The 24,742-nt window shown below is 46.2% G+C and overlaps 1 protein-coding gene across 18 annotated transcripts in view; it reads right to left on the bottom strand.

Moving 5' to 3' along the window:
• Window positions 1–454: 454 nt before the first annotated feature.
• The window catches only part of DNM1 (dynamin 1), a 104,141-nt gene continuing 79,853 nt past the window's right edge, over window positions 455–24,742 (bottom strand). For 4 of the 18 annotated variants that reach the window (XM_054007666.1, XM_054007670.1, XM_054007667.1 and 1 more), the window contains 7 exons: window positions 18,455–18,564; window positions 17,582–17,693; window positions 15,822–15,833; window positions 12,624–12,794; window positions 12,108–12,349; window positions 11,524–11,742; window positions 455–2,501 (listed from right to left, as the gene is read on the bottom strand). In XM_054007666.1, coding sequence (XP_053863641.1) covers window positions 2,429–2,501; window positions 11,524–11,742; window positions 12,108–12,349; window positions 12,624–12,794; window positions 15,822–15,833; window positions 17,582–17,693; window positions 18,455–18,564 — 939 coding nt within the window. In that variant the 3' untranslated portion in view covers window positions 455–2,428. Of the gene's footprint in view, window positions 2,502–7,430; window positions 7,468–11,523; window positions 11,743–12,107; window positions 12,350–12,623; window positions 12,795–15,821; window positions 15,834–17,551; window positions 17,694–18,454; window positions 18,565–24,742 lie in introns of those variants that run through there. The other 14 variants (XM_054007675.1, XM_054007676.1, XM_054007668.1 and 11 more) reach the window with 11 other exon arrangements.

Genomic DNA, 24,742 nt, shown 5'->3' with positions numbered 1-24,742 from the left:
GAGGAAAGCATCAAGGCCACTGCATCTTCAGTGATTAAAAAGGAACTGAAAGGCAGTTAGGGACGCTCCCTCTTTTACGCCCTCAGAATCGGACAACTCGCCCCAACAGACGCTGCTCGGTAGAAAAATTATGCAGCTCAATGCCAGGCCACTAATCTTACAAGTGGGAATAGGCAGATGTCACTTTAAGAACAGGCAGTTTAGGGTGTGGTGTTCTTAAAAACGTACACTCTCCATGTCTGGGCATTAAACAAATGCCTGCTGCTTTATTTTCTTGTGAAGAGGATTTGCTTCAGGGGTCTTGACCAACGTTTCCTTTGTCTAACTCTTTGTGTAGCTTGGTGCCACTCCTTCCTCCCCCCCCCCCAGGTGGTAGCATCTGAGTGATGCTGTGTGTGTAGCTTGTAAAGCTCTTTGGGATGAAAGGTTAAATTATAATTAAACATAAAGCCTGTTCACGCCCAGAGAGAGAGTGAGTTTTATTCTACTTGTGGAGTCCATCATTATACAGAAATGATAGTTTATTTCAACCAATAAACAAGAGTGACAGGTAGATCACAAACTGCATCACAGCTACTACCAGCACTGAGATGGTTCACCCACGAGTCGGGGGCAATACAATAATGCAACTGTACACAGCAGAGAATTTAACAATCAGCTCAAAAACTCCATGTCAGGATTCAGTTAATTTGTTGGGTTTGTGTGGGTGGAATATATATATTCCTACATAAGTATTTGCTAAAGTCCACATAGAAGCACAAATGGCTTAAAACACCTGACATGTATATAATTTGATCTTATATATATATTTATAGATATTTATATAATAGGATATGTTTCTCATTACTACAATATACTTGTTTTAATTCCTTTAAGCAACTGGGAGGAAAAAAACAGTTTCACTAGAGTCACATCTGATATGTGTATGTCACAAACTACACCAGAACAAGCCATGTGTGAGATGAGTCAGACCATTCCAGGACAGAACAGCTAAGAGGCAGGCAAAGATTCTCAGAGGGAGCAAGGCTACATTTCAAATGGTGGTTTTGGACTCTCTGGGCGGGAGGGACTGGCCTTGCCTGGCCTGCTGGAATTTAAAGAAAGACACAAAAGAAAAAGAAGGAAAAGAAAGGGAAAGAGGGAGGGAAAAAAAAGCATTAAAACAATAATTAAAACACAAAGGAACTGGCATCAGAACCTCAGGCAAAGTGGATCCACAACAGAAATCAAAAATACAGTACTGGAATAAAAGAACTTAAATCTGAATCAGGGCTGGTTTAAAGCCTGGAGGGTGAATGCTCCTTTTTGCTTCAGCAGAGCCACAACATCTGAGGTGCACAGGATCAATCAACTTTTTAATACTCTCTTTTTTCTTTCCTTTTTAAACATACAACATTAAAACAAAATACCCAAATTGTTAAGATGAGCCGTAGTCTGCAGTGGTTACAAGTATCCTGAAACACGTACCATCCGCATGCAAGAAGAAAAGGTTACCATAATCACCACGCTATCCAAAAATACACTGAACAAGAAATGTGCTTATTTGAAGCAGAGCTATTTGCAATAAAAATTACTTAGCGAACTCCCTGAAAACTTCTGCTTGTCCATTTGCAAAGGGGAGCATCATACCTATTCCCCTCAGTTTCTGGAAAGTCAGTTGCAGGCAGTGATGTGACATAGCTGCTGGCAGAGGCCAGCGGCTCTCCATCAGCAGTATTTCCTCAGCTACTAGGGAGAGCTGAGGGCAGGTAGATCCATCTGCTCCGTGCACTCTGAGGTGTGTATATGTGCTATCTCAGACTTCGTTCTAGAAGGATTACACCGTTCAATAAAGCTCCCCCCATCCTGATCTCCCTGCCTCGCTTTGAAGTGAGGTTGATTGCACTGTTCCCAACAACATATGAATGTTTGCACCTTAATTCAAACCCATACACTGGACATTTCACTTTACCAATAATGTCACACATTTTGACAGTATCGCTTATTATTCTTCTAAGTTGCGCTTTGTCTTCTTAACTACAACATAAGAAAATAGCTACAGATTAGTTTGAGGTGCTGAGACACTACAGCTAGCCAGTGCAGGCCGGACCCATTGTTCAGGCTAGATCAACCAGGTGGAGCATTTGGCTGGGCAGCTGCCATTTGGGCTTAAAGATGCCCCCGCAACTGATCACTCCAAGGAGCCTGTGTCTTTCAAGGTCCCACACCATTGAATGGGGACTACTCTATGTTCACAAAGCAATACAGAACGCACAAGAGAAGACGAAGAAGAGCTCAATCACTAGCTTGCGTTTTACAACACACCAGGAGGGGGCAGTGGAAGGTGAAGGGGTGGGATGGATGAGGAGTGAATGTGCCTGTGGAAGGTGGTGTGGGGCAGGGAAGCCGCGGGTACGGCACTCGTCGCCAGCTGTCTACAGGCCTTGGGTTATAAATCTAAGAGGGATGGTTCAGCTGGTCGGATTATGGTGGGTCGAGTAGGTGAGGCAGGGCCCTTCCTGCTGTGAAAAAGCAGAAGAAAACAAAAACGAGAAGAGAACACACACCGTGGTTAGCATGGCAGTCACAGTCACAATCACACATGCTTCTCCACCTCATTGGAGCCAGTGGGAGGGCACCAAAGACAGGGGACCTCAGTTTGGGGAAATGGGTTACCCACAGCATCAGCAGGAGTCCATGGAGAAGTCTTGCAATTTTAAAATCAGCTAAACATTGGCTCCTCTGGTCCACTGTGGATCCCTGATAATAATGAGGAAGAATTAACTGCACAGCTATTATCGCCTTCCAGCTGGGAATCTCAAAGCACAAAGGCTAATTGCCAGCGACTGCACTGGCACCAGAATGAGAGTCGAGAAGCATGGACACGATAACAGTGAAGCTACTATACCAAGCAAGGGAACGTCAATTACACAGTGTGGACAGGGCCCTCTGGGAGGCGCTGTCACAGAGGCTGCTGGCTGGTTTGGAGAAGCACCCTTCCCCTGCACCAAGGCAGGTGACAGTCTGTAGAATTCAATTCTCAACAGCTAGGAGCATCTTTGAGATTAGCTACCAAACTAAATTTGATCCTTTTGTTCGTATAATCATGGGACCCAACAAACATGACTCCAATTGACTTTAATGAGGGGAATTTGGCCCTTGCTATTTGTGACCTGATTTTCTTAATATTGTTCCAGCATTTCTATGCTGCAAGTGTTTCAATAAGTTGAACTGGCAGCAATTTGCTCTAAGTAGAAGGGCACCAACTTCAGCATTACGAGATTGGCTTCCTGTAGGGGCCACAGTCCCTTTCTCTCATCTGGCTAAATGAAGAGGACGTCAGCTTGAAAATATAGGCTTCAAGGAAAGAAGGAAGATTGTGCATAATCTAAACATGGTAAGAAATGGATAGACTTTTCTCTGTGAATGAAAACGGTTTGTATATTTTCATTTAAACACTGCCCCCTGCAATGTCTGCAACCCAAACGCAACAGCATCCTTTTAGTACATGAGCTCTGGAAAATTAAACTAATCAGCATATGGCAAGACTAGTTTCATTCTCCAAGATGCAGGGCCGTCCAGAGGATACAGGGGGCCTGGGGCAAAGCAATTTCAGGGGCTCCTTCCATTAAAAAAAAGTTTCAATACTATAGAATACTATATTCTCGTGGAGGCCCCTGCGGGGCCCGGGGCAAATTGCCCCACTTGCCCCCCACTCTGGGCAGCCCTGCCAAGATGAATGAAATGCAAAGAGCAAACGAATAGGATGTGGTTGAAAGTAAATGAGATTGATATCATTCTGTATGTTTTAACAGTCAGTGTTTGTATTGGTAATACACACAAAGAAATCTCGTTGAATTTGCACCCTGACAGTGTTACATTGATGTGAATCTGGATTCCTGGTGATCTATTTAAGAAACAGAACCTGGCTACTGAAACTAAGGCCCTCTCTGTACAGTGGTTTTTTGCATGCTCTAAATCGTTGCAAGCCCTGTTTTGCACAGGCGCAGACCGCAGTAAGTGTATATTCAGCGTTCAACTATTGTAGCTACATCGATGTAGTTACACGGGTGTGAATTTCTACGGTTTAAACAAGCAGTAAGTAGAACCAGAAACTTCCCTTCCTAATGAACAGACATAAGGCCAAATTCAGCCCCAGTGTAAACAGACACGTCTCCGGTGAAGCCAAGGGCATTAGCCCACCTACAGCAGGGCTAAATTTGACCCTTTGTTTCCTGCCTGGGGCACTATTAAGCCATGACTACACTACAGCAGCTGTAGCAGCATTGCTATGGCACTGCAGCTGTGCTGCTATAAGGTAGATGCTTCCTACATCAATGGAAAGGGTTTTTCCATCAGTGTAAATAATCCACCTCACTGAGAGGTGGCAGCTAAGAAGAATTCTTCCGTTGACCTAGCTTTGTCTACAGTGGGGGTTAGGTTGACCTAATTACGTCTCTCAGGGCATGATATTTTTCACAGCCCTGAGCAATGTAGGTTGATCTAATTTTTAGGTGTAGACCAGGCTTACTGTACCACCTGAAGCTTTCTTAAAAGAAATTGCTGAACGTTGTGGTTTTTCTTTGACTCCACAAATCCATCTATAATGCGAGAGAAGCCACCACTTCCCAGGCTGTCATGCACAAGTTGTTTTTCAAGTAGCGCAATATAAATGATGGGACTGAGTTAACCTGAGACTAATTCAATACCACTGCAAGGTAGTTAAACGGATACCTTTATACAGAGGAGGAAACTGAGTCAGAGAAGGGCTATCCCTTGGGGAGGTGATGGCATGGGGTACTGGCCTTCTTGATGCACTGAAGGCCTGTATGTTATTTGCTATAGTTGCTCACCTAAGGCCTTACTCAAAGCTCACTAGAGTCAATGGAAAGACTCCCATTGACTTTAATGGGATCCAGAGCAAATCCTTAACTAGGTGCTATTACACTGTGCCACCCGGACGCTAAAGGGCATCTTTTCTAAAGCTCAGAGGTCAATTTGCATCTCATACTCTTAGATTCTTTTGCTGTTCTTACCAGATATAGACAGGAAAGAGGGATTGAAATCATTGGAGAGCAAATGCTACAAGACACTCTGGCACAGATGGGCCATACAACCCTACTAGAGTACACAGAATTGAAAGGGTAGTGGCAAAGCACATATAAAAAATATGCTTGTGTTCTTTGCTGATGGTGTCCGATGTACAAAGATGGCCTCATGGAGGGTTTGGTTGTTGCTGTCTGCTTGTTTTGTTTTACTTTTTTGCAGATCTTGACTTCGCTCCTCTTTTCTAGAGGACTTTGGTAAGACGTTTAAAGGATCTGGATGCTGACCTCATCAGAGGCTGAAAACTGCCTCCCAACAAGGGCCTCTGCCCATTGCCAATGTCTTCAGGAACAAGAGAGCAGTCAGGTGCTGGAGGCTGGGGGTTGGCAACAGCAGAGACCTTCATGAGCCTGTCATACACCACTAAATTCTGCTCCCTTGGCATCCACTGACAGAATTTCCACTGACTACAATGGGAGTGGAATTTAGCCCTAAAATGAGCAAGAGGAGGCATAAACCAAACAATTATTTTGTTTGCTTTGCACATTGCCTTTTAAACCCTATTCAAGCCTAGCCCCTTATCATTTTGAGGACATCACAAAAATCAGGCTGAGAGGGGAAACGCTTGGATTTATTCTCCTGAGCTGCAAAAAGTTGCTGCTATCTATAGTCAGGATCAAGAGGGTTACCCGCATCACACCACCATCCTACATTAGCTCTGATTTCCTTGGTGCTCTTTACAAACCAGACCAAGGGCAGAGAAAGCCTCGTAACAGCGAGTCCCAGAACAAAACACAGACAACACTCAACCCTCCTATCTGAGACCCTCTCCAAGATGACCATTTTCTACTAGGGCTTCCAAAGATGGCTGCAGCAGGCAGTGACTGGGGGAAGCTGTTAGTTGCTCTGGCACATCCATACTGAGTCATCAGTGAGGAGGGCTGAGGATAAGAGATGAAGCTCTTCAAGCAAAACATTTACCACTGAACAGTCCCTGTGTTGGTTCTCTGTGTTGCAGCACGTTTCAGCCCTCTGCCCAGCTATCTGCAGGCTGCAGTAACACAGTCACCATTCACTAGGAGACAGGAGCTGATTGTGAACTCCGAGGGCTTGACCCAGAGAGGCACTGAGCACCTGCAATTCCCTTTGACCTCAGTGGTAGCTGAAGGTGCTCTGTGCTTTGCATGATCAGGTCCAATGAATTCAATAGGAGCTGCAGTTACTCAACACCTCTCAGAAACAGGCCCATCATGTAGAAGGATAACGCACATAAGGACAAGAGTGGGCCTCACAAAACATATCTGTCCCACCCCATAGTGTCCCAAAGCTGCTCCACTCTACCCTCTCTCCCTTTCTCTCATCAGCAAGGGCCAGTGGAGCTCAGGAAGGACAGGTAGATTCCATTCAGGTTGACATCCTTCTTCAAGTTACATCCTCCCCTGTTAGTATTTACTCAGATGGAAAGTTCAGCTGCTGAGTGTAAGGCCAGCACAGTGCACTATATACCTGGTGCTGGGCCACCTTGCTAATCTGGTGTTCAGCAAATATGCTGCTGCAAAGTGCAGGGAGAGAGCAAAAGAGAGAAGGAAAGACAGACAGAGGCCCTGGAGCACAGTGGTGAAGGTGGGACATGGATTGTTGCATACACCCCCCTTTTGCATGGGAAGAGAGTGGGGACATTTGGATGGCAAAACAGGAGAACATCTAGGCTAGGGTATCAAGAGGAAAAAGGATGTTTATCTCTAACTGGGATCAGATGAAACGGGTGAATGGGGGAGCATTTAAGGGCAGGGTTACTCCATATTTGGGAGGACAGACGTCACTGATGATAATGCCCCAGAACCTTGCCCTCCCTTCCATGGACACTAGATGGAGATGCAGGGACTACTCTGGGCAGACATGCTGAAATGTAAAACAAGAGTCTTAATCCACAGTTCCCCATCACGGTCTCAGGAGAGGCCATTAGAGCAGACAGAGAGATGGAAAAGACCTACAGTTCATTCAGTCCATCTCCCTGTCAGTGCAGAATTAAACAGGTTGAGAGAGACACGGCTCCCACCCTATCTCCCATGCTCCCTCTCCTCTCTCTCTCTCTCTCTCTCTTTCTCTCCCCTCACTCTGAACCCATACACTCAAGGGTGCAGTTTTCTTCTCTGATAATCTTCCTTTTTTTTAAACAGTTCCTGAGGCTTCTCCCAGCCTTCCCGTCTCCTGCAGCTCCAAGCAGCTGCTCCCTGTCTGATTGTCCAGTGTTCTGTTAAGACTCCTCCCTTAGTGGGTTGTTTGGACAAGGGGATCTGGTACAAGTAAAGAATCAGGTAGGAGAGGTGAGCAGCAGAGTGATGGGAATGGAGGAGGGGGGAGACACTGACTCATGCATCGCAGGGAGAGAGTGCAGAACATACCGTGGCTGCCAGTCCTCAGGGGTCACTGATAGTGATTCTGAAAGACAACACGAAATCAACATGGCAGTTCAGACAGTTCAAAGCAGAGGCCACACAGACAGTCAGGAAGGTGAAACACACATACAGAGAATAAACAGACACTCTGTTTACAGGAGCACACCCTACACATTCACAGCCACCCCTACACAGGAAAGTGCACATCCCACACTTACAGACACACCTGTCCATACAGATGCATACATGCCAACAGAATTAAACATACACACCTAAACAAGAGTACATGCATAGATATACACACATTTCTACACATGTACATAAAGATGTGCACACATCTATATAGGAGCATATGACCCTCACATGTGCACACAAAGAGGCATACAAACCCATAAGTACATTCTGATGTACGTGCACACACACACACACACAGCTGCATTCACACACTCACTAGCATATTCACATGGGCACACAAATAGGCTCTTATACACATACAAAGCGGGATCCACACTCAGACTCAAGACACATTGGAACATGCTCACATACTGACACAAGTGCCTATGTGCATTAAAGTACACTCACATGTGCTTATACAAACATGCTAGCAGGCACAGGTCTCAGGATTGGGCTGGCTGGATGTCATGCCATATTTCACTGGCAATCCAGGCTTTCTAGTGATATTGCAACACTAACTTAATTTAACACATTTAATCAAAAGAAACAAAAGCCAATGAGAAGTGGAAATCAGGAAGGGCTAAAGTGCAGTTCTGGGTCTCGAGTACCAGTCAGGAGAGGAGGAAACAAGGACGTAGCTTAATAGATTTTAAGGCCAGAAGAGACCATTAGATCATCTAGTCTGACCTCCTATATAACTCAAGCCATAGAATTTAATCCAGTTACCTCTGTATTGATCCCAATAACTTCTGTTCAACTAATGCACATCTTCTAGAAAGGCAGCTCTATTTGACGATGATTCTCCTTGACAACAACTTTTTGAAATCTGTCCATTAGCCAGTTCTTAATCAATCTAGCATGTGCTTTATTGATATCATACAGTGCTAGTTTTATAATCAAAATTTCATGCTGCATAAGCCAAATGTCTTATAAATATCTTAGTATATTACATCTATGCAAGTTATCTTTATCAACCAAACTTATCTCAACAAAAAATGAAATCATGTTTGTTTGACAAGACCCATTTTCCACAAATGAGAATTTTTTGCACAGATCATAGATGCTCAGAGCACATGGCCTTCGTTGGATGGGCAGAGGCTAATGAGTTGTTTCTAATGTACAGTATTTAGATAAAAAGCAACAGAGAGTCCTGTGGCACCTTTAAGACTAACAGATGTATTGGAGCATAAGCTTTCATGGGTGAATGCCCACTTCGTCGGATGCATGCTTTTTACAGTTCCAGACTAACACGACTACCCCTCTGATACTTGAGTATTTAGATAAATAGTTCCCAAAGGTACATGTAGCTGGTGAGTATGGACCTATACAGGAGACTGAAGAACCAACTGCTGAAGCTCCCCGACCAGGGACATAATCAAAGGGAAAGGATCCTACTTCTTTGAAGACTTCCTGTTCAAGAAAATGAACTGTGAAGTATTTGTGTGTGACAGCACATGCATGAGTGAGTGTCTGTATATGTCTGTGGGTATATGGGGCAGAGAACACTCCAACATCACCAACCTTGAATCCAGATGTTCATACAAACCAGATGGAGATGAACAAGAACATACATACAGCAGGCATATGCACACACATCCATGCAAGCATATATACATATGCACAAATACACCCAAGCATACATGTCAGATCCCATTTTCTCCCTGTACCAACTCCCACAACAAGGCCCACTCACGCTGTAAAGATAACAAGTTCCACTTCATACTCATATGGCATCCAGTGTAATCCATCCAGTGAGGGAAAGATGGGTATTAAAAGAAAAGCAACAATGGAGATGGTACCCGTTCACCCATGGCAGAAAGACCCAAGCCCAGGTGCCAGCGGGGAACTTTCTTATTCTATATACAGAAGAGGGAGAAAGGTTGCCACCTGACTTCCCTGGTGAATGGAGAAACCCGAATGGCAAACAGGGTATAAGGCCATGGGAGGAGTCTATGAACAGCTGGAAGGATGGAGGAGTGGGGGAGAGAGATTGAGAGTGAGAGCATGAGTGAGCGTTGCTTCACTACACTCTCTGGAACCATCCCATTCCCATCCAAACCATGGCAATGAGTCAGCACGGAACCATTTCCCCCACTAGGGCCAGGGAGAGTGACCTGTTTAGTTAGACATTTCAAGTTTCCTTCCTCTAGTCCAATGTTGTTTTGTTCAGAACCTCTCTGATCCACATAGAGGGAATCAGCCATAAAAGCCTGTTACAAATGGGGCAGGGGTAGCAATGTAGGCTGGTGCAGAGGGGCAAAGAATCTCCCTAGAGGCAGGAGCTCAGCTCATTTCAGGCTGTTTGGGGGATCCTACCAGGATGGCCAGGGTATATAGAATATTTTTCATGAGTGAGGAAATGAAGCACAAGGTGTGAAAGGGAGATGGAGAAGAAGAGAGAAATGTGGGAAACACACCAAAAAATGAACAGAAAAGGAGTGTCATGTGGGGAGGCAGCAGCACAAGAAGCAAGAGCCAAAACTACACAACTGAAGCATGCAGATATCCACAGGCACTACCAATGGTACTGCAAACCCCCGGAAGGGGGCAGCAAGGCGCATGTGGCCGGGTCCCTGTGGGAGCAGCATTAAGGGGCAGAGGAAGGGCCAGGGCAGAGACATTGAGAAGGTAACATCATTTTCACACCAAAGAATCAATAAAAACCGAGCTGCAGCCTCTTCGGACTCATCCATTCCTGTTCCTGTCCTGGGCTGGATACAGAACCTGTCAAAGAACTCCCTCTCTCTGAACAAGCAGCACCCACAGAGTCAAGGCATTATAACAGGAGAAGGACCAGGCAGCCTCTAACATATACCATCACCACCCATCAGAGACAAGGTGTTATCACAGGAGAGGGGGCTGGGAAGCTTTGACATACACTATGAACACCTATCAGAAACAAGGTGTTGCAACAGAAAAGGGCCAGGCAGCCTTTGATATACACAATCAGCACCCATCGGAAATGGGGCGTTATCACAGGAGACGGACTTCCTTACACCCACAGATGGGAAGTTCCTGGTTATCATTCATTTTACCATTCCGTTTCTTTCCATTCCTCTGGCTGAGATCAAGAATCCAACACTGAAATGACCTTGGTTCCAGCCCAGCTTCTTCCTAAAGTTTCCTTACCAATGCACTCGTGGCTCATTCCAGAGTGTCAGAAGGATGCACAGGGTGACTATACCTGGGGGAGGACTCAGTCCTATAGAGCTTCCTTTTGGGAATGTGAAGTTGTAACATGTGGGCTCTATAGCTTGGAAAGTGCCCTGGGCACTTGGAGTTAATTGTGGGGGTGATAAGCGTGCTCATAAGGGAAACCCACCTCCCAACTACTTGTTCTCATACTATACTCCTACACAGCTGGCCACTGGTACCGGAAGCAGCAGCCAAGCTGGGTAGGAAAAGCATCCACATATCTTGGTTTAAGTCCCTCTCTTCCTCTCCTTGAAACCTCCTGTATCAGGAGAGGAGAAAGAGCTCATATACTGGGGCTCCCCTAACATGGTTCTCATTGCCATGAAACACATTCCCATGCCCACCCCCTATTCCGTCTCACTCCCAGCACTTCCGTTTCCCACTTGTGAGTACAGGCACCAGCATTGCTGCTTTGATTGGGATTATCATGTACAATGCTCTCTGACCCCAGGTCCCTCCCAAGGCCTAAATGCACTTTTTTGCGGGGAAGAGGATGTCCCTCTGTTTCAGACATCTGCCTCCGCACTGTCTCCCCGATAAAATGAAATGTCAGCACTAGTACGACAAATAAAGGAACAAATCTTCCCAGTTGCAGAATTGATTCAAACACACAGAGAAAGGCTTCACCCATCCCAAATGTAAGCTCTGTAAGCTGAGAGGAAGGAGGCATTACCAAAGCTGCCACCTGAAACCCAGATCTCTCCCTCTGCATGAGTGTCTCAGGACTTACCTGGGGACACCAGGAGGAGCACGGTTTGGCCGAGATGGAACTTGAGGTGGGGGCCCAAAAGGATCAGGGGAGGCACCTGGCCTGGAGGGCACAGGGGGAGCACCACCCAGGGTGGGTCCACCAGCAGGAGGAGGTCCAGGAGCTGGACCTCGAGATACAGGCCTGGCTGGTGGAACAGCGGGAGCTCTCCTTTGTGGTGTAGGGCTGGACGTGGGAGACCTACCAAACAACAAGAGAAGTTCAACTGCAGCAACAGGCACGTACAGTAGCCCTCCAAACCCCACAGTGCGTTCAGCACCCTTCCAGCCCCCAAGTCACCTTCCATATCCCTTCAATCCTTCTGTTTGCCTTCAAGACTCCTCCAACCTCCATATAACCTTCAAGGGTCTGGCAGCCTAATTCACCTACACAAGGCCCTAGAAGCTCCTATTTTATTTTCAAGGCCTCAGCAACCCTCATGTTAACTTCCAATGCCCCAGAATCTTCAGCACCCATTAGCCTTCATATTCTAGCAGGAGGCCCCATCTAGCCCCTAAAGAGGCATCAGGCAGGTCCGTGGGGCACTACCCCTGAGCCTCTGGTACCTGCGTCCAGATGGTATGTTCTGCACCTGCAGCCAGGAGTCGTCCACCGGTGGGGGCGTAGGGGTGCTGATGGTGGTGGTGTTAATATCCCCGATGATGTTGAGTGCCTCTTTCAGGGCATGGTACATGCGCAGCATCTCATCACGCCGCTGGGCCTGCTCCGCTGACTCTTCCATGAGGCTGTTTTGGTCTCCACAGGAGTAGAGGTTTGCCAGCAACTCCGAGTGGATAAAATCCTTCGTCTGTAACCAGAGCAGAAGAAACAGAAAATCACAGCCATCAAAGCCTCTGTCTGAATCATCTTTCCTGCAAAGCCCCTCTCTTTCTTTCCCCATCTTATTTATTCTGTCTCACATTCTCTCCTCCCCTTCTCTCTCTTTCACCTCTATCCTGCCAGGCCACCCATATTTCTCTCTCTTTCCTCTTTTTTCCTTCTCTCCATGTCTTTCTCTCTTTCTTCTCTTATCTTTCTAGTTCTCCCACAGTTCCCAATGGGCTTAGCAGGGCGATATGTACGTTGTTTATCATGAGATGCATGATGGTCTTAGGCATGAGGTCTCGGATGGTTTTGTTGACAATTCCCATGTAGGAGTCCACCAGGTTCCTGATTGTTTCCACTTGTCTCTCCAGTTGGGGGTCCATGGAGTGCATGAAACTGTCAGATCCATTTTCCTCTGTCTCATTTGCCTACAGAGGGAGGGCAAAAGGGAGAAGCAGCAGTTGGAAAGAGACAGATCAATTCTTTAATATCCCATAGGGACCAAAAAGCAAATGTGAGACGGCGAGGGAGACATAGGGGAACTTCATGCAGCAACATGGGATACAACTTGACTTTTCTTTGAGCCGTAATTCCCAATACAGTACTCAGCTTGTATAACCAGGTAACCCTTCCCCAGCTCAGTTTAGAGGAAGGGTCATGAATGTGAGTTCCATGTTAGTACCATTTTGTCCTACTTCAGTGCACTACAGTTGGTTATTGGAGTAATGCAGAGCCAGTTTACTCACAAGTTGGTCTTTAGTAGCACGCTGCCCTCCTTAAATCGTTGTCACCAGCTACCATGCATGTGAACAAAAGTGTACCCAGTATGTGTGCACAAAGTGATCTCCAGTGCACTAATGTGTGTGGAGGGGAATAACATAAATGCATCAGTGTGTATGTAAGAGTAGATGAATATAAAATGCACTGCAAGCACAATATAATTGCATACGTGTGTGTGTGTGCGTGCGCGCACATCTGTATGTATTCATGCTTACGTCTTATGACTCAGAATGCCTAAGTGGACTGATTCATAGGGACTAGGATGGCAACCTTCGAGAGAGGCGTTAATTAGATTCTAGTTCTATCAGCCAGCTCAGACTGACTCTCAAATTGCCCTCATATGCAGGATTGGGGTGTGAGGATGCAATTTATACAGCTCTTTAGCACCGCTTAGTGTCTATCTATCCATATAGGTACCTAATGTGCTCATCACTGGAGTTTCTGGGTGCTAATGGTGGTTATAGGAACAGTGATAGTCTCAAGAAAAGTGTACTCAGTCTTGCAGCTGCTGAGTGACGGCACCATTTGCAGCTGATATGAAGAAGGAGAAAAGGAAGAGGGTAGCTGGCTTGCGGGCAGGAAGAAATGACCCCTAATGAAAATGTGAGTGAACACCCTGCTCAGACTGGCTGCTATGCCAAGTCTCTGCCTTGAGGAGTTAGACCCTATTGGCCCAGTCCCTGAATTACAATAGGTGGAGTACTCAAATGCGGCAGCACAAGAAACAGTCAGGCCTCCCTTGACTGGGACAGGATCTCCAGGGTGGGAAACGTTTTAAAAATTGATGTATTTGGAATGGGATTTATTAATCAAGAGGGTAATGCAAGTTCTTTGTTCTGCTTGCCAAGTCATTTTCCTCAGGATTCCCTACAGTGAATAGTTCATGTATTATAAATATTGGTATTAATATTTTTAACATTAATACCTTACACATTTATAGTGGCTTTAATCTTAGAGGCTCCCAAAATGCTTTAGGAACTTTGAATCTGATCTTGCAACTCTTGGTCACGTCAGCAGTCCCTCATCACATAAGTAGTTCGATTGACTTCAGTGAGAGTACTCACATGTGACAAAGGGGGTTCAGTTTTTGTTGCTCTGCACCTGGTGTAGATACTGTGAATGTCCTGTGAGACCACTCAGATTTGATAGCATTTTGCACCCACTTCACATTCACTTTGCAATCATGTAAATGACTATAAAATGTGCAGGGCAATGGAGAATCAAGACCTGGGTCCACAAGATTGAACCCTATATTATTCAATAGTTAAAGTTCTGTTGGGATTATTCACTATAAGAGGGATTGGCAACCTTTGTCATGTGGCCCATCAGGGAAATCCGCTGGCAGGCTGGGACGGTTTGTTTACCTGCAGCGTCCACAGGTTCGGCCGATCACCGGTCCCACTGGCCGCAGTTCGCTGTTCCAGGCCAATGGGGGCTGCGGGAAGCGGCGGCCAGCACATCCCTCAGCCCGCGCTGCTTCCCGCAGCCCCCATTGGCCTGGAATGGCGTACCACAGCCAGTGGCAGCTGCGATCGGCCAAACCTGCGGACGCTGCAGGTAAACAAACCGTCCCAGCCCGCCAGCGGATTTCCCTGACAGAGCGCAAGCCAATGATTGCCGATCCCTGCACTATAACCTCCTGTTTTCACATGTTTATAATTTTCTGAAAAATTTTCCATTTGGGCTAAAATGTTCCATGCCTGAGCTCAATTCAGCTCTAAGGATCAACAAACATTAATTAATCCTCACAACCTCTCTGTGAAGTAAGAGAGCCTCATTCCCATTATACAAGTAGGGAAACTGAGGCCCAGAGAGATGAAGTTCTTTGCTCAAGGTCATATAACGAGTCAGTGGAACAGCTCAGAAAAAAAAAGCATATCTTCTAACTCCAAGTCCTGTGCCTTAAACACAGGAACCTCTTTCTCCAAAATAAAGCACTTCAGAAAGAAAGAAAGAAAGAAATCCTTGCACCCATAACTGGAATACAGCATATAGCTATCTCTAGAATTAAATTTGTTAACCAATAGTGCACAACAACACAATAGCACACCTGCCAAGACTCATCCATTCGGAATTAATTCCAAAGCATGAAAGATTTTGCTGTGTGTTTCAATGTGCCATTTAAAATGTTACTCATCTTATTTTTAAATTTCCCTCACTCACACTGTCCCATTTTGATAGACTTGCAGCAGTTTAGGACATGAAGTGAAGCACAATATTGTCTCCAATTTGGGTGAAAACAATTAACCAAGAAAAGGGAAATTTTCTTTTGTTTTTTTGTTTGAGCTTCAGCCGGACAGATCATATGTATCCCCAAAGGGATGGAAGGCTTCATGGTCTGAGAAACATGGGGTTAGGGAGCTGGAAATCAGATATGATAACTCAAAAGAAGAGGATAAAATGCCAAAAATAAAGTTCTGATGAGACTCAGAAATCAAATACCAAAGAGGGGGAATAAAAAGAGAAAAAGGAAAACCCAAGCCAAGAACAGAAACAAACAGCAGATGATCTGACAGGAGGTGCAAAGACAGAGGGAGAACAAGTGATTGCCTCCCAGGAGATGATGTCAAAGGGGGGCAAAAAGGAGAAAGAAACTGAAAAAGAAAATCAAGCAAATCAGAACTAGTTGATAAGAGCCCCCAAGGGGCAGTACAGGCAGAAGGGGTGTCACTTACTTTGTCCTTGTCCTGGCAGGTCAGTTTGAGCACACAAAAACAAAAACAAAAACAAAAAAGTGACAAAAATAAAAAAACAGATTTTAGTTGGTCTCAGAGGCAGGAGAAGCATCTACTATAGCATTGAATGGAAATAAGACCAAACCCAATCAAAAACACTTGTCAAAGGGACTAAGTGACCCTGGGCCACAAAGGCTGAGCGGGTCATTAACTAAATTGAAATGATCAAAATGGAACCTCTGCAAAGGAAAATGGCTATTTAAGGTGGATGTCATGGGAAAGTTACTTATCTGCAATGGCTGCTCCTGTTACTCTTTCCTCACATGGGGTCTTGTGCCTAAGTGTTGGACAGGGGATCACAACAGCCCCATAGCAGCACAAAATATTCCAAATCTTCCCATTGCCTCAACAATAGGTGAAGTCATTGGAAGTCCTTCCATTAACTTAAATGGCTTTGAATATGGCCCAATGTCCCCTTAGCCCTCAGTTCCTTTCCCACCAAATGGTTATAGGATAAAAAGTAATCAAGACAAAACAATCATCTTCAAGTCTAGCAGAGGAGGTGGATGAACCTCTACCAGAAACACAACTGTCTGAAAAAAATGACAGGTAAGTAATTTTCACTGCTCTAATAGGTAAGTATTTATAATGACTTTTCCCACTGTCAGAGACTGAAAAGTTTCAGGGATGTCTCTTTAACTCTACAGGAGTGTACAGTATGGTATGTAATAATACTGCTGCTTTAAGGGTAATTTCTTGAGAGAACACAACACCGGTCATTAAAAGGCTGCAGGAAAATGTCATGGAAACACAGTAGGTCATATCCGACATACACCTCTACCTTGATATAACACTGTCCTCTGGAGCCAAAAAATCTTACCGCATTATAGGTGAAACCGAGTTATATTGAACTTGCTTTGATCCACCGGAGTGCGCAGCCCCACCCCCCTGGAGCACTGCTTTACTGCGTTATATCCGAATTCGTGTTATATCGGGTTGTGTTATATCGAGGTAGTGTTGTATTTAAGAGAAGGGACCATTCTACTGTAAGGGAATAAGATATCAAACAAGCAAAATATAAGAAAACCCCTTCCTGATAGGAAAAAAACACAGCTCTGGCAAAGCTGGTGGAACTCCAAACTTGGCCATAGGGTAAAGGTACTGATGAGTAATAACACTGGCCAACATTATGCCTCTGTTTGGGAGTCTCTTGCCATCTAGGAATGAGGTCGTTAAACAGTTTCAAATGATTGTGTTATTCGCCATTCCCTTCTTCCTTGTGCTGAAGCACAAGTCCCAAGGGCTATGGAAATGCCTTCAGCAAGGTGTGATTGCTACATTCGCCTTGCTCCTCCTATCTCCTCATCCCTCCTGAGCAGAGTTTATCACTGGAGACCTGAGCTACTTCCCCGGTCTGTCTGAGAAATCTCATGTATCTAGATTTACAGCCCATAGGGAGGATAGAAGCCAGAAGGGATTATCTTTGAGGTCCACCCCTTATCCCCCATTTGAAAGTTGCTAATGGTTATACCCTGTGCATCCTCACCAAGGGAAGAAGTACCACGTATCAGAGGAGGCTGAGGGCAAGAAGTTCAGCCTGCCTTCCAACTGTACCCCACAGCAGGTGGTGATGGAGATAAGGTCCCTCACAATAGCGTCCTGTTTAACTCAAGGGGTGATAGTTCAGTGGTTGCTCCTAAGACACTCGTATGCCATCCTTTCTCATCCCGTTATTGCTGATAGCCAAGCCCCCAACCTACCCCAACACGCTCTGGGTACACTCCTGCACGCAGGAAGGAAGCCTTCCAGCTGTCCACCTCCTCCTGGGTCTCACACGCCAACTCCAGCTGCCGATAGTCTTTGTAAACGTTCCTAAAAAGTGAGACATAAGACATGTTACTTCAACCTTCCCCAGATGACAAAGCAACCACTTCTCCATCTCTGCCAATGTTCTAAAATCCTTAATGTGTCTGCACATCAGTAACAAAGCAGACTATCCTCTCACTGCCTGCTAATATCCTCATGCCTCCCCTACACCCTATGAAAAGGTGAGAGGGGGGAATTAACTCTCCATTATTAACCCTAGCTTTCCTCACTCTAATCCCCCAGCAGACCCCAACCCTGTCCTGAAGAGACCACTCTTGGGAGGTGTGAGAGAAGACTGCCTTTCCAAACACATTCAATGCATTTCTTCACCTGATACTCTGGGCTCATGAATTCTTGGGACTAACTTCATTATCCAACTGAAAGAAACAAGAGGGGTTAAATAGTTGCTTTCTGGCCCTGGCAAATATCCCTGGGGATAGGCAGCCTGTCTAGTTGAAAGCTGGGATCACATTGCACAATGCACTGCAGCAAAGAAAGTAAGTGGCATGATTATAAGAGTTTAGGGAAGGATCCCAGAGTGTTACCTTTTAAAAGGAGTTTCTTTCTAATGACTGTCCAGTTTAAGGAGATGTCCATCCTATCAGGACAACATTCCTGAGAGGCCCCCATCTCTCTACTCCCTCTCCTCTGTAACCTGCTATCCCATTCCAGGATGTCCCCAAAATACTGTACAGGGCTGAAGTTAGAGATGTGATTTAAGTCATGTCTAGGAAAGAGCTCAGCATGCTCTGGGGAAAAGACAGCACCTTTGTTCAGTATTGAAGAGAGCAAAGATGTGCTTGCTGGACATGAAGCCCTTCTCAATATCCCGCAGCTTCAGGTTATCCACTGGCAGCATGTACTTCTTCTCCTTCTCCTGAAAGAAGAAGATCAGCAACTGGTCACTCACTGCCACTGACCAAATCCTCATCTGGTGAAGGAGTCAGTCAGCTGTGGGCTCCTCAGAGCCTCACTCCCCTATTCCCTCAAAAAGTCAATCAGCAATGGGGCCCTTACTGCTCAATTCCCCTAACCCTTCCAGGATTCCGCCAGTAAGAGGGCCCTCACAATCCAGTCCCCACAACTTGACTGCCCTATCCCTTCTAGCAGTTATTCAGCAATGGGGCCCTCACAGGGCCGGCGCAACCCATTAGGCGACCTAGGCGGTTGCCTAGGGCACTACAATTTGGGAGGCGGCGACCATGGCGGTATTTCAGCGGCGGGACCTTCCACTGCCTCTGTGGGGGGCGGCATTTCAGGGCTGGACCTTCTGCTGCCTAGGGCGGCAGAAAAGCTGGCGGCGCTCCTGGGCCCTCATAGCCCAATTCCCCCATCCTTTTCAGAAGTCAGTCAGCAAGGAGTCCCTAACAGTTCAGCTCTATCATCATCTCAAGGAGTCGGTCATCAACAGGGTACTCAAAGCCCAATTCCCACAACCCCTCAAAGTGTCAGTCAGCAACTGGGCACTCACAGCACAACTTTTCCATGCTCCCAAGAAGTCAGTCGGCAAGGGACCCCCACACCTGATTCCTCTATCCCATAAACCAGTCAGTCAGCAACTGAGTTCTCACAGACAAAATCTCCCACGCCCTCAATGAGCCAGTCAGTAATGGGGCCCTCATAGCCCAATTCCCCCATCCTCTCAAGAAGCCAGTCAGCAATGGGACTCTCACATCCCACTTCCTCCATTCCTTGAACAAGTCAGTCTGCAATGAGGCCCCCACACCCTGATTCCCCCATTTCCCTAAGATGTCAGTCAGTAACAGGATCCTCACAGCCTGATTTCCCCATCCTATAAAACAGTCACCCAGCAAATGGGCCCTCACTCACAGCCCAGTTCCCCATCCCCTCAAGAAGTCAGTCAGCAAGGGATTCCTCACAGTCTAGCCCCCAAAACTCAGCTCCTGCATCTCCGACAGCAATCAATCAGCAAGAGGGTCTTCACAGCCTGACTCCCTCATTCCTTCAAGGAGTCAGTCAGCAAAGGGGCCCTCACAGTCTGGCTCCACCATTCCCTCAAGGAGTCAGTCAGCAACAGCACCACCATAGCCTAGCTACCACAACACCTCAATAAGTCAGACAGCAACTGGGAATTCATATCCCAATTCCCTATTTCCCTTAATGAGTCAGTCAGCACAGCTGTCACAGCCCTGCTCCCCGCAAGGACTCTCAGTCAAATTCCTCATCCATTCAAGAAGTCAGTCAGCAAGGGCTCTCTTACACCCTAGCCCCACAACTTGATTCTCCCATCCCATAAAACAGTCATCAAAAGGAAAGGCCTTCACAGCCTGACTCCCCATCCCCTCAAGGAGTCAGTCAGCAAGAGGGCCCTCACAGTCCAGATTCATCAATGCCTCAAAGAGTCAATCAGCAACAGCAACACTACAGCCTACCTACCACTTCACCTCATTAAGTCAGATAACAACTGGGCACTGTCAGCCCAATTTCCCTATTTCCTTAAGGAGTCAGTCAGTAACAGGGCCTTCACAATTCAGCTCTCCCATCTACTCAAGGAATCAGTCAATAAGGGGCCCCCACAGCCCAATTCCTCCATCTCCTCAAGAAGGTACTCAGCAACAGGGCCTTCACAGCCCAGCTCTCCCATCGCCTCAAGGACTCAGTCAACAACGGTACCCACATCACTTCAAGGATTCAGTCAGCAATGGGGCATTCACAAGCCAATTCCCCATCCTCTCAAGGAGTCAGTCAACAACTGAGGACTCACAACCCAATTCTCCCATGCCCTCACAAGGACTTGGTCAGCAATGGTGCCCTTATAGACTGACTCCCTGATCTCCTTAAGGAGTCAGCCAGCTGTAGGGGCCTAACAGCTTATTCAGCCACCACATTAGGAGTCAGACAGCAATGGGGCCTTCACATCCCAGTTCCCCCATCCCCTCAAGGGAGTCAGTCAGCAACAGGGCTAGAGTGACTACTCATCCCTTATTTAAGGGACCTTCTCTGATTTCCTTGAACTGCCCCTTAGGGTGACCATCTATCTCTTATTTTAAGACGTATTGAAATGTATTAAAACTGATAATAATGTGATGTGTCATTCCGTATCCTTTATGAAAATATGCTTATGATATGAATATGACATAACTGAGATATACTTTATGCAAGATGGCTCGTGAGATATCATTGGAAAGGTTATGATGTACTGAATGTGATTATCCAATGTGTATGCCTGTGTCATTTCTGTATCTGAAGTTAGGAATATTGACTATGTATCTGTATTTCAACTATGTTACTTTAGGTGATGCCCACTGCTAACACTTCAGGTACAACAATGGAAAAGCTAGACAGGGCAGATGGCCAATCAGCGAGGACAATGGACTGTGGAAGCTTGGCCTTCCTATGGACACTCCATATTGCCACTGACTCATGGACACTGTGATACTACAGTGTCAGGTGGTCTTGTCACCTGATTCTAAAACATTACCTGGGACTTCTTGTGACTTTCCACTACAAGGGAAGGGGGGGGTGTCAAGTTTGGGAAACAAAGGATTCCCAGCTTATGTAAATCCTATTTAAGGGTGGAGAGGAAGGCAAACAGGACTCCTCCTCTCCATGGCCTGTCAGCCCAAGAAGAAAGGGAAAGCAAGGTGGGAGTCCAGACTGAGATGGGGTCCAGTCTGAAAAGGAATATAACTGGAACTCTGAACCACAAAAACTTTTCAAACTGCCTGCAACAACATCTAGGGTGAGAAATACTATTGGTAACCAATTTCTTTAGTGAAACCAGCTTAGTTTGCATGTTTGATTTCATTTGCTTAGTAATCTGCTTTGTTCTGTTTGTTACCCCTTTTACCACTTAAAATCTGCCTTTTATAGTTAATAAAATTAGTTTTGTTTATTATTAAATCCAGTTTCTGTAATTTCTACCTGGGGGACTAAGAAGTGTGCACACCTCTCTCCACATTGAGGGAGGGGGAGAATTTCATAATATATCTTTGGGTCTGCACTCCAAGGGAAGTGGACATCTAAGTGCTGGAGCAAGTCCCCTAAGCTGAGTCTTCACAGAGCTGATCTGCAGCTGGGTGTGGCCCTGCCTGTGTGTGTGTTAGAAGAAGTTTTAAGAGCCTGGCTCAGCAAGACAGGTTACAGAGGGCCCACACTGGCAGAACAGGTAGACTCAGTGGTATCTCAGTGCATCAAGTGGCTTCACAAGGGGTCCAACTCATCAAAAATAAGTACCATTTTAAACATTAAATTGATACTTATGATAATTACATTGTATACCTGAGGGCAGTAGAAATGTGCATTTGAGAAAAAAAAATACATGATATGTGAAGGGAAATGGTGTTTCCTTACAATGCCCCTTAAAATAAAGCATTGTCCCTTATTTTTCATGTGGTTTTCCCTTATTTCCATCCAACAAAAGTGGTCACCCACACAGCCTGATTCCTGCAGCCCCTCAAGTCAGTCAGGAACTGGGCACTAGTCACAGCCCAATTCCCCCATACCTTCAAGAAGTCAGTCAACAATGGGACCCTCACAGCCCACCTCCTCTATTCCTTCAGTCAGTCAGCAAGGGAGCCCATGCAGCCCTATTCCCCCTGTCCCTCAAGGAGTGAATCAGCACTGGGGCTAGGGTTGCCAACTGTCTAATCAAACAAACCCAAACACCCTTGCCCTGCCCCTTGCCCCGCCCCTTGCCCCGCCCTTCTCTGAGGCGCCCCCTCTCTCACTCCATCCCCGCACCCTCACTCACTTTCACCAGGCTGGGGCTGAGGTGCAGGAGGGGGTGAAGGGTGCAGGCTTCAGCCCAGTGGCGCTTACCTCAGGTGGCTCCCAGAAGCGACCAGCATGTCTGGCTCCTAGGCTTGGCCCACTGCCCCTGCCACAGGTACCGCCCCTGCAGCTTCCACTGGCTGCAGTTCCTGGCCAATGGGAGCTGCAGAGTTGGCGCTCAAAGCAGGGGCAGCGCGAAGAGACCCCCCTGGCCGCCCCTGCGCCTAGGAGACAGAGGGACATGCTGGTCGCTTCCGGAAGCTACATGGAGTCAGTGCAGGTAGAGAGCCTGCCTTAGCCATGGTGCGCTGCCAACCGGACAGTTAGAGGCCTATTAAAATCTCCCAGATTGGTTTCAATAGCTACTGGGAGATGGATTCTGATTCCGGGAGACTCCCGGCCAATCTAGGATGGCTGGCAACCCTAACTGGGCCCCTACCCCTCAATACCTCCATCCCATAAACAAGTCAGTCTGCTCTGGGGTCCTCACAGCCCAGTTTCCCCATCACCTCAGGTTGTCATTCAGGAATGGGACCCACAAAGCCCCATATTGCATCCCCTCAAGGAGTCAGACAGCAACAGGGTTCTCACAGCCCAGTTCCCCCATCTCTTCAAGGAGTCAGTCAGCAATGGCACCCACACTGCCTAGCCCCCACATCACCTCAAGAAGTTAGTCAGCAAGGGAGCCCTCACAGTCTGATTCCCCTACCCCATAAGACAATCAATGAGTAATGGCGCCTTGACAGCCTGATTCCCCTATCCCCTCCAGGGGCCAGTCAGCACCCAGGCCCTCTCAGTCTGACTCCATCGTCTCTTCAAATAGTGATTGAGCAGGATGCCCACAGCTATAAACTGTCTACCTATCTAATCTGTCTAGGCATTTATATTGCACTCAGTGCTGTATCTGTTCTGTGCACCCTCCCTCAAGTTTGTGTATTCATCACTGAGAGCCTTTCCCAGTGACCAGCCATGGTGGCTCTATCCCATTCTGCTCTCTACCATTCATGGCATGTGGCTGTTCTCACCACAGATACCTCGACTCCTGATCTCATTATAGCATACTGCTATCTGCTTGTAAATGCCACCAGCCATCTGAGTTGGGGGTTTTATTCTTTGTTAAACCTGAGTTTAAACAAATCAAGTGAGATAAAGTGATGTGGTCATGACTGCAGGTTAAAAAGTCGTATTTTCATTATTAACCTTATTTTCAAGTTTCTGTGGAAAAGCTAATCATTTGACACAAAAGTTGATAGTTTTTCATAAGAATTAATGAATTTAAAACCACCTTCTGTCTTAGAAGATCTGACACACCTGATCCATCCTGCTACTTCATCCTACACTATGAAGGGCTCTTGTTAATTTTTAAATAATAGTAGTTACACAAAACACAGAGTGGGGTTCCAGTGGCTCTTCTCTGGCACCAGGAGCCATTGTTGTTGGAGTGGTGTGGGATATTTGAGGGCCAGTTAAAGACCTTTTATACGGAAAATGACTAACAGCCATCATTGAAAATTCAAGCCAGTGTCCTTCTGACTACTCAAAACCCCAGGTGAAATGGGCGGCCGAACATGTGCGGAAAACCTTAAAAACTGAGGCCTAAATTTTCAAAAGTGATGAATGATTTTGGATGCCTCAATTTTGGGATGTCCAATTTGAGACACCTTTCGGGAGCTGATTTTCAGAGTGGGAGGGCTAAGAGCTTTCTGATTATCCTTTAAAGTGTCTCCAGTTAAGCAGCTAAAAAACAAGGCACCCAAAATTTAGGCCCCGATTTTTTCAGATTTAAGCTTAATTTTGAAATCTGTATTCAGAGATGGGATGAGGTTAGAAATCAGGGGATTTTTTGGCTTTAACCCTAAAAACTGAAGATCAGACTCTCTTCTCTCTTACTCAGGGGAAGATATGGAGTTTTTACTGGAGTTTATCTGGATTTACATCAATGTAACTGAGAGCTGAATTTGGTCAAGGGCCCTACTTGTAAGTGTACAGCTCTAGTCAGGTATTGCTATACCAAAAGTGATCAAGAGAGGGAGCCATTATACCAAACTCCTCACCTCGAAGCAGAGTGCAGATGTCTGAGACTACTCCAATAGAAATGTATTATGTATGTAACCGTTCCCCTCGTGTATGGGTTCTGGTGTGTACGTCATGCTCGCCTCGGCTGGAAACATGGAGAAATGTGATCCCTCACAGGGGAAAAGGGAATAGAAAAGGCAGGCAGGCTGCTAGCAGAGATCCCAAAATCTAACTGGAAAACACAAGGGCAGAGAAGCAACTGTAGATAGTGATGCTGCTGACACATTTCATAGGCAGATGGAATC

Source organism: Malaclemys terrapin, chromosome 17, assembly GCF_027887155.1.
Source record: "Malaclemys terrapin pileata isolate rMalTer1 chromosome 17, rMalTer1.hap1, whole genome shotgun sequence".
In the NCBI taxonomy this organism is placed as follows: domain Eukaryota; kingdom Metazoa; phylum Chordata; order Testudines; family Emydidae; genus Malaclemys; species Malaclemys terrapin.
This window is presented reverse-complemented; position numbering and strand designations above follow the sequence as displayed.